We start from the raw sequence: 10,652 nt of genomic DNA on the forward strand, positions 1-10,652 counted from the left end.
CCTCAATAAACTCCAATATGTACAGAACTCAGCCGCCCGCCTGCTCACCCACACCCGCTCCAGAGACCACATCGCACCAGTCCTCCGTGACCTCCACTGGCTCCCGGTCAAACACAGAATCAATTTCAAAATCCTGATCACCACCTACAAAGCCCTCAACCACCAGGCACCCCAATACATTTCCGACCTCCTTCACAACCATGTCCCCACCCGTTCCCTCAGATCCAGCGACGCCAACCTCCTCACATTCCCCACCAAGAAAACTAAGCGCACCTGGGGTGATAGGGCATTCTCCGTTGCAGCACCCACCCTCTGGAACCCACTCCCACCTCACATCAAAGCCGCCCCCACCCTTGCCATGTTCAAAACCACCCTCAAAACCCACCTCTTCAGAACTGCTTTGCCCACCTAGCTGATCTCCTACCACCCTAGTCTCAACTTTTGTTTTATTCCCTGGCCTTTTGTAGCCTTTTATCTTTTTATCTTTTTATTCTCTGTATTTCCCTATTAAAGTTGTTTTTGTTTTGCTTGTGTCCCACTTAGTTTAGCCTTGTAAAGCGACTTTGAGTACTCAGAAAAGCGCTATATAAATCCCAGGTATAATTATTATTATGAACAGAAAACAGAAATACACTAGTATAGACCCCTGAGGGACTCCGCTCAATGGTATGGGGTTTGAGTGGTTAACTAATAAAATGGAACGTGATCTTTAGTGGACAAAATATGGAAGGATATAGTGAGATTGTCTCTGGAAAGCAATGTAAGCAGGCAAATGGGAAGAGAGGATACGATAATTCTGCAATAAAACTGTATGAATCATATGAAGCCAGGTCTTTTGGTTACTGATAGATTGCTTTATCATTTTACAAACACCTTAGGCTCAGATCACACATTGGAATAAGATAGACACAGACACAACGGAGATCTCCTTCTTTTTTACTTGCCGCAAGGAAAAATGTACAGCTTGACCTGAATCATTTCTGGAGTACCACTCACTTTACATTGTCATTTATACAAGGAAACAGGACAGACAGAGAAGCTAGCAGGGAGGCGTGACCAAAAGTACTTAAAAGTATCAGATTACTCTAGTAATCTATACTGAATGTAATCTATAACAGCGTACAGGCAGAGCAAACTGAGAGAGAGAGAACTCCAAGGCAGGGAGTGAACTGATAACAGAGGAATGCAAACATCTGTAGCTGTAACGATAACAAACCACCTAATATGCAGTCTCTGGCTTCTGCACACATAAGGAGAAGAATATACATCATCTATTCAATTGAATGATTAATTAGTTGAACACATTAACAATATGAATAGAACTTATAAACCCACATTACATAGAACTGAGAATCGGCTCTGTCAGTTACTAATACTATATTCTAAGTCATACACAGACAGACCTATGGTGTTCTACAGTACCCCAGCGGTGCCATAAAGAGAAATAAAATAAATGAAAAATGAGTCCTAGTAGTTTTCGTCTTGGGTTCTATTCATGTTATATTGAATTTGAAAGGATATCTCCACCACCAGAGAAAACAATAGGTCACCAAATGTCAATGTAGCACAATTAAGTGGAACCTTCGGCGTCACAGAAAAAAGGTTCCAGGACTCATCTTTCTTTTGAGAGAGAGAGAGAGAGAGAGAGAGAGAGAGAGAGAGAGAGAGAGAGAGAGAGAGAGAGAGCAGAGCGAGAGAGCAGAGGATTTGAAATGTGCCTTGAAAACTGCTTCTGATTCCTCACTCGCGGAGCAAAGGAGCAAAACAGATGACTGAGAATATTTGGATTTATATCATGTAGCTAGCTATTCAACCCAATTTTCTACCAAAGTTCAACATCATTAAAATCCACAGGTAATCATAGTCTTGTTTTGTGTGCAGATCCAACAGTATACCATTTCCCTCGACTAGCTGCTATCATGATTTCCATAAAAGGTGCTTATATCTTTTTTACTTTCAAGAGCTGCTTCGTGTGCCGTCGGAGCAGATTGGAACTCACTCTGCCTTAGCTCCTTTTGTCGCTATTTCAATCAACCCTTTACCTCGGCTTTATTTGTCAGTTTGCTAATTTTTTTCTCCTTCCCTTTCAGTTACAGCCAATTATGCTGAAGTTTTTGACTTCAGTGTTAAAATAGATGATGTAAGGGTAAGGCTGAGATTAAGAACAGTTCCTTGATAGCATTCATTAAAATGAAGAAAGCTATATGAAAGCAGTCGTGCTGAGCCCCCGTTATTAAAACCTAAAGATACACTTTGCCTTGAAATTAATAACATAAAAATGTATTTTTGTTGGAAGCCCCTTTTTAGGTTAATATATAATTATAATATAATTATTTTGGCCTATTGCTTGGATTCTACAATTATTTTCTAACAGATTAGTAGTATGAATTATCGGGGCGAGAGAAGGTGAGATGAAGTGCACTCTAACAAGACTTCCATTAAAAAAGGCCGTAGGCAACAAGTCTGTTTTCCTTATTTTGAGAGACTCCAACCTTGATTCCTCCGGCCCACGGCTCTTTTCATCTTTCAGCTGCTGGATTATGAGACCAAGAGGGACTATGAGTTCAAGGTGGAAGTGAGAAACACATACCTGGACTCGCGGTACCTCCAGGGGGTGCAGTTCAAGGACCATGCCACGTTGCGGGTGACGGTGGAGGACGTGGATGAGCCGCCCATCTTCACCAGGAACCCCTACATCATCGACGTGCACGAGGACACGGCGGCCGGCAGCTTCGTGGGCGTCGTATCGGCACGTGACCCTGACGCCGCCAACGAACCGGTCAAGTGAGTCCAAGGGGCCAGAGTTGTAAATTGAGGCTGTACAGGAAGTGACAGTTCATACAGTATGAATGGCCTGCAGTCTCGCTGTTTCAACCCTGCTGGTGTCAGAAGGAATTAGGCTCCATTCAAGCGGATGGGTTTTTGCCGAACTTTACACTTGACTTATTACCTTAATAAACATTGTCATAAATACTATATGCTTCCAGTCGCTAGTTTAAAGTTTTATTTCAATCACCATGACATGCGTTTTGCTAAATTATGGTCCCAATTATTTAGAAATGTATGATAAAGTAAGGTATGCTGTTGGAGGGGCATGGCTACCTTGTGATGATTTGATCGACAAGCTACACAACCAATAGCATTCATTCCCCACCCACGCTCTGATCCCAACCAATAGCATTCATTTCCGTGTTCATTTTTCGGACCAGATGTAGAAAGATGGCAGATTTGAAATAGCTGCAAAATAGGCTTCATTTAAGTCTATGGGAGTAACTTTGTCCATCCTTTTTACTGTCTATGAGTGAGTCACACACCAATCCTTCTCAACAGAATTGACAGGGTGCCCTCTGTGGGATGGGCAATACAATGCTCTCAGGACCACCACAGAATCCATCGGGGAGGTGTTCTTTCTTTTGAACCATAACGCAGGAACATTAACCTACCGTATTGTATTCTAATCTATATATTTTCACCATGGTCATACGTATGAAAGGTGTGTATGAATACAAATTATGCGGGGTGACTTTCTACTCCCTTTTTTTAAAAGTAAATATGGCATGAGAAGTTGTGAACTTCTAGACCCTGCAGAAGGCATAATATGCAGATTATCAGAGACAATGGGTGCTTTTGTGATTTGGCAATGGGACTGAAGAGGAAAGATTATGCAAAACATTACAAATGTTTTATTTGCTTTCTTCTTTGTTGAACCCAATAAATCTTGGGGGTTTCAATTAGCATATTCTGTCCAATATACAACCAAGTTGCCTGGACCTATTACCCAATGTCTTGTGCAAGTCATTATGAATTAATAGGGCCGATTAATTAAAATTAACAGATAATTATGTCAGCTCCACTAATTATGCATTTGATCAGACTGTATAAGTTTATTTAATGGGCTGCTTTGGCGCTTTGTAGGAGTCAGGATATTAGGAAATAATACAGAGGTGCTTCTGTTCTCCATACCAATGAAGCTGCCCGGCAGCAAGAATATATCCAATATATTTTCATCTTTACCATAGTCATTTGTCCGAGGATACCACGCCATGCCCTGTTTGAGTGGAGAGAGCACTGGACTACTCCAGTGGCTGTGGCACTCATTATCTGTGTGCCAATGCACTTTATTTTTTTCTTCTTCTTCTGATGTGTGCAGCTCTTTTTTTTAAGATGGCACTGCTAAGACCTCCAGTAGAACAGGGTTTAGATATGTCTCTTTTTGTTTTTCATCACTGCAAAGGCCTCCAGACAGTGGAACAGGGTTTAAGTACTTCATCCATTGCGCTACTTCTCATGCTTTTTTCCCCGAACCATCATCTGACATTTCAGAGAGGATTAGAGATTAGAGAAGATTTTACACGCTTTCATACGCGTGGCACTCGATCTTTAGAAATATGAAGTTGAATATCATTCTGTTTACTCTTGTGATGTTAGATTGTGTGATTGCTGTATCTTTAATTTAACCAGTGAAATGTGAATAACTGTCAAAGCAGACCTACCACAGTGACATCAAACTTATCCTCCCCTCCCTTTTTTGTGACTCATTAATTTAGTTCTGCGATCCAGCACTAAACATCAACAAACTTACTACATCAATGGTGTAAATGTTTTGTCATCAAGGGAGTATGTGGTATGATTTATCCTGGTAATGCGCTTGGTTCAGGACCAAGTCTTGTTGTCCCAGTTTTAATTGCCATGGCACAGAAATCAATAACAAAAACAAGCAACACATGACAACTAATCACTTTATGGATTCAAAGTCTCCTCTCCTCTCTCCTCTTTTTTTGGGGGGAGATTAGGGGGAAGAAAATGTGCTCACTTAGTCAAATCTAATCCATCAGTGTGTCTGCATAGAAAGGGGGTAGAATAAGAAAATTATTCATAGCATTCCTTCTGGACATTTCCCTGTGGAAAGATGGCAGCGGTGTGAAGTGAATACAGACACTGTTTGTTCCCTCCAGAATTATGTAAGACCTCTCTTGTGTCACGGCACAAAGTCAAAGTGAAAGAGTCTAATTTGCTCGATCGATGGTGCTTGCTCTGTGTCGGCATTCCTCACGTATGGCGCCTGCCTGTCAATGCAGAGATATGCCGCCCTCTGCCTTGGTGCCACAGTGTATTGTGTTGCATATTCAAATGTCAGTAAGTTGATTATGGAAAAGGATGAGCCACAGGGATGTATCATTTTCTGACATAATATGTAAAAAAGGGGACAACTTACTACCTTTCCTTAGAAGGTCCATCCTTTTTTACAGTTTATATATATATATATATATATATATATATATATATATATATATATATATATATATATACACACACACACACACACACACACACACACACACACACACACACACACACACACACACATACACCGGGGGGGGGGCTATATCCGCTAAATAATTTCAACATTAAATTCTTCTCATTTTGTTTAGATACTCCATTGACCGTCATACAGATCTGGAGAGGCTGTTTAACATTGACTCCACCAATGGCACCATCACCACGCTGAAAGCACTGGACAGAGAAATGTCCAAATGGCACAACATCTCTGTGGTCGCCACGGAAATAAGTAATTGTTCTTTTATTTGCTGCCTCATTATATATGATCTATGTGTTTAATGCAAGCTAGGACAGAACAACATGCACACACTCAAACATATTTGCATTGGCCTTGGATTTTGGCGTGACCATATGAAAATCCTTAGTATTTCTGACTATGAAACTGTGCGCGTGCGTGTGACTGTGTCTGTGCTATAGCTTTTACAGTATATCATGACAAGCTGTTTGTTTCAGATAACCCACGGCAGACAACCCGAGTGCCAGTATTCATCAAAGTGCTGGATGTCAACGATAACGCGCCAGAATTTGCAATGTCCTATGACACATTTGTCTGTGAGAACGTCAAAGCGGGACAGGTGATTTAATGTCAATAACATCTTATAGTCAATAACATCACATTATTAATATTAGGGGGAAATTATTGGGGGGGATATTGTTTCAATGACAATGGCATTAAGTAGGTGAAACTGAAAACTGGAAGCTGTGTGTAAAACAAACACAGGCATGAATGACCATTTGAACAGTTCCTATTTTATACTTCTCACAGTTGATTCAGACGATAAGTGCAGTTGACACGGATGAGCCCCTCGTTGGACACAAGTTTGTCTTCAGTATCAGCTCCACCAACCCAAACTTCACCATTGAAGACAGAGAAGGTTCAATGTGCTTTTAAACCTATACTGTCATCTGGTATATATGTTACATTGTGGGAGGAAATATGTGACCAAAAAATTACTTCATCACAGATACTGACTCCTCAAATAATAATCATTCACCTAAATGCCAGAACTGAAAACAATGAGTACATGCAAATAATGTAAGAATAACTTACATTGGACCTCCAAAGCCTCCTCCTTTTCATATATATATATCTGTTTATTGTGTTTTTTACATTGTTTTTCCTCCCATGTGAGGTCTTTATTCGTAAACTTACATGTAAGCATGTATAATGCATAAGTACCCCTCATTTCCCTCCCGTCCACCCGCTCTCCCTCCCACCCACCCACTCTTCCCAGATGCAGAGACAATACTGCAAGATTTTTTTTCAACAAAATAAAAAAGATAAAATAAAAAGTATAAACAACTTTTCCTTTCTTTCTCTTTCCCCGCTTCCTTTTTTTTTTGAACAGAAAAAGAAAGAAAAAAAACAAAACTCCTATTTCATTACTTCGGCTGCTTGTATTAAAATCCGGTAAAACTCATCAGGTTAATGTTACAATTGTATTCCCATGGTTCTTCCATGGTGTTCCCAAGCCCCAAATCACGTTCAAATGAGATTTCTTTATGTCTTTATTGTGTAAATAATTACTTATGAGTATCTCTGCTGACATTACAGGCTGTGGAGTTTGAAATCCACTGTGTAGACATGCTGTTACCATACCACTTGAATTTTGTATTTTGAACTTAAACATAATTAACACAACTAAATAAATAATTGCTAAATGGGCCATGTACATATACAATAGGCCTACATTAGTTTGAGTGAGAAAAATAAAATAAAATAAAATAAAATAAAATAAAATAAAATAAAATAAAATAAAATAAAATAAAATAAAATAAAATAAAATAAAATAAAATAAAATATCAGAACCAATGCAGAAAACATGCTGGCTAAATGCATGAACTTATACACTAGATAATCTCAAAAGTCTCCTTCCTCCTGTGTGTGCGTCTCCACTGATAGATAACACTGCCAATATCCTGACGAGAAGGGGCGGGTTCCGCCGGAGAGAGATGAGCGTGTACTTCCTGCCCGTGGTCATCTCGGACAACGACTACCCCATACAGAGCAGCACCAGCACGCTCGTTGTGCGCGTGTGTTCCTGCGACAGCCGCGGCAACATGCAGTCGTGCAACCCTGAAGTCCTGCCCTTTTCAGACGGGCTGATCACTGGAGCCCTGGTGGCCATCCTGCTCTGTGTCATCATACTGCTTAGTGAGTGGGCATGCCCTTCGTGTGTGTGTGTGTGTGTGTGTGTGTGTGTGTGTGTGTGTGTGTGTGTGTGTGTGTGTGTGTGTGTGTGTGTGTGTGTGTGTGTGTGTGTGTGTGTGTGTGTGCATGCGTGTGTGCAAATGTTATCTTTAAAGGTTGAAAAAGGGTTCTTATCTTAGTGCCATATTTATTTTAATCGCACATGGTATTAACACATTTTGTCACTAATAAAGTAATAACAATTTGTGGATATTAAGGACTGTAATTGTCCCTGTAAGCATGATGCAGAACACTGCATGCTTCATGGCTGTTGTGAAGCTCAAGACGCTAGCAACTGAGTGAAGGTGCCCACTCTTTCTACACACTAAATCAACAACAACCACACTTTCACACACTTTCACACCCGACCCAGGGATTCATTAAAGCAAAGTTGAAAGCAGACTTTCGATGAAAAGGTTTACTGAAGTGCAGTTCAGTGCCGGTCTCCAACGCAGAGCACAGTCACGTAGAGGATGATATGGCAGAGTATTGAGTGGGTTCCCAATAGAGCACCTCATTAAGCTACATTGGCCGAAAGTGCATAGATAGACCTTGGGTGGTTTGATTCATAGTTAATTGAGTCAGAAGCGCAGAGCGAGTGCTCTTATTTGGAAGAATCAGTTCTGCATCTAAGATGAAAGCATGTGTAATGCTTAGTGTCTCAGCGAGACACTACTTTACATACCCGGGTTCCATATAGCAGTCTTCCTCGGGAAACGGTGCAGTGGCTGAAAGCTGCTTTCATTAGCAAATAAATCCACTTGACAAAAAGGTCTTTGTGTATTTCGCTGGTAAAGTAGGTCACATGCTATTTCCTGACATCCTAAAGTGCCACTTCAGCCGCCCTTTGTTATTTAATGCAGTATGTAAAAGCATACAGTGCAAAACAGGGAGAGTGCATATCGTTTTTCCCAGCAGAATGCTAAAATGTGTAGTGCTTATGTTCAAGGGCATATCAATAAGTAATGGATTTCAAAATGTCATTGAACTTTAGACCGCCTGGTCAAGCATAGTCTTGGTCTCTTGACAAACGCTTGCAGAGGCTTTGGTATAGTGATAAATGGGAATATGTTTGCGTGCAAATGAGTATGTTCCCTATACTGTGTCTACATGTGCAGCCTCTCTCATGTGCATGTTACACACGTTCAAATGCATATTTCCTTTCAATTCTAATTCCCTGTTCCGTGACTGCCATTGCACGTAATGCGCCTTCACTAACTGCAACACGTACGAGCAAATTGACACCGACAGACTAACCCTGCACTCAGCACCTATACTGTACATGGATTATATCTTACCGCCAGTCACCTGTCTGGCGGCTGCGGAGAGATCTTTTGCTCTCCTCTGAAGCGAAATATCATGACATCTGCTCATTATCCTATACGCCTTTTCTCGCATGAACCCCCCGCTGACTCGCCTGTCTCACCTGTCTTCAGCATGTAGACATCAAGCTGAATTGTCTCTTATTGCCCTCTATTTTGCCTTGCCTTCCGTGTCGTAGAAAATGTGCCGCCATTGGTCGGTTGGAAGCGTAGTTCCTCAGCAAAAAAAGGAAAGCAAAAATAAACTGTGAAGGTACTGTAATTAACACCTAGTTGGAGGCATGCAAGACATCTCCCTAAACCTGCTGGGAGGAAAAAAGCGTAGAGGGAAGTGCGGAGGCAGGAGGCGGGTTGGGGGGTCTTGGGTCTGGAAATATTTCGCTCTCTCACACTGTGCAGCTGTCTGCGTAAAGCACCGCTTTTGCAGCCTCCGATTAAATGCCTTTCATCAACAGAACAACGCACATGAGATATGAAAGCGTGTGCCAGAGAGTATGGTAAGTGTGTGTGTGTGTGTGTGTGTGTGTGTGTGTGTGTGTGTGTGTGTGTGTGTGTGTGTGTGTGTGTGTGTGTGTGTGTGTGTGTGTGTGTGGATGTGTGTGGGGGGGAGTTGGGTTCCAAGCACAGTGGCTTTTGTACTGTGAATGTGGAACTGAAGGGGAAAGAGATATGTTTTCCTCCCCCTGCTGAATCCTTAATAATAGGAGATAAACGCCAGTGGCAGTGCTAGGGATTTATTACCGATAGCAAAATGGGTCTCCACATGCTCGCCTCACCGTGCTCTTTAATGCATGACACATGTAAGCAGGTACAAGTCTTACGCTCTCTCGCTCTCTCTGTTGTATATTTATTTTTCCCTTTTCTTATCCTCCCCTCCCTCGCAGTGATCGTGGTGCTGTTTGCGGCCCTGCGGCGACAGAGGAAGAAGGAGCCTCTGATCCTCTCCAAGGAAGACGTGCGGGACAACGTAGTCAGCTACAATGACGAGGGTGGCGGTGAGGAGGACACGCAGGCCTTCGACATCGGCACGCTACGCAACCCGGAGGTGATAGACGCCAACAAGATGCGGCGAGACATCATCCCTGAGATGCTGTTCCCATTCCGCCGGGCGTCACCCATCAAGGACAACGCCGACGTGCGGGACTTCATCAGCGGCCGGCTGCGGGAGAACGACGTGGACCCCACGGCGCCGCCTTACGACTCGCTGGCCACGTATGCCTACGAGGGCAGCGGCTCGCTGGCGGAGTCCCTGAGCTCGTTGGAGTCGGCCGCTACTGAGAGCGACCACGAGTACGATTATCTCAGCGGCTGGGGGCCACCATTCAAGAAGCTGGCCGAAATGTACATAGGCAAGAGCCCCACTAGGGACACCTAGCGTACAGAGACAGACAGATATATTTGAATATATCCCCACTCTTGTCTTTTTGTTTATTTCTTATTCTCTATCCTTCAAACTCTGTCCACCTCTCGTTCACTTACACTCACTATCTGGCTATCTACTAGGGCTGTCACTAACCCTAACCCTAACCCTTAGTTTGAAATTAGAACTTTGTTTGAACTCTGTGAAGTATTACATTTTCAAACTGTAAAGATTTCAAAATGTAAAGATTTGTGCAATATCTATTGAAGCACAGCGTTCATTTGAGGTGAAGCATTTCCCCCTGGCGCCATAGTCTATTGGCTATGCTAGCGGGCAAACTGTGATTAAAATTACTTTATTTCCCTCAGTGACAGCCATCATGTACTGAGTTAACTAAGAATGTTGGAAGCATTCAAGGCTGTTTACAGCCTTCGGGCAT

The 10,652-nt window shown here is 42.3% G+C and overlaps 1 protein-coding gene across 2 annotated transcripts in view; it reads left to right on the forward strand.

The window, feature by feature from the left end:
• LOC311039407 (cadherin-10-like) overlaps nt 1–10,228 on the forward strand; it is a gene marked incomplete at both ends in the record, with an annotated part of 41,162 nt that extends 30,934 nt beyond the window's left edge. Inside the window, 6 exons of one of the 2 annotated variants that reach the window (XM_084049281.1) lie at nt 2,531–2,784; nt 5,433–5,611; nt 5,767–5,915; nt 6,107–6,215; nt 7,244–7,495; nt 9,738–10,228. In XM_084049281.1, the coding sequence (XP_083905407.1) occupies nt 2,531–2,784; nt 5,433–5,611; nt 5,767–5,915; nt 6,107–6,215; nt 7,244–7,495; nt 9,738–10,228 (1,434 nt within the window). The remainder of the gene's footprint in view (nt 1–2,530; nt 2,785–5,432; nt 5,612–5,766; nt 5,916–6,106; nt 6,216–7,243; nt 7,496–9,737) is intronic. The other variant, XM_084049282.1, reaches the window with a different exon arrangement.
• Between the last annotated feature and the right edge of the window lie 424 nt (nt 10,229–10,652).

Source organism: Gymnoscopelus microlampas (genome assembly GCF_963454915.1).
Source record: "Gymnoscopelus microlampas genome assembly, chromosome: 22".
NCBI lineage: Eukaryota > Metazoa > Chordata > Actinopteri > Myctophiformes > Myctophidae > Gymnoscopelus > Gymnoscopelus microlampas.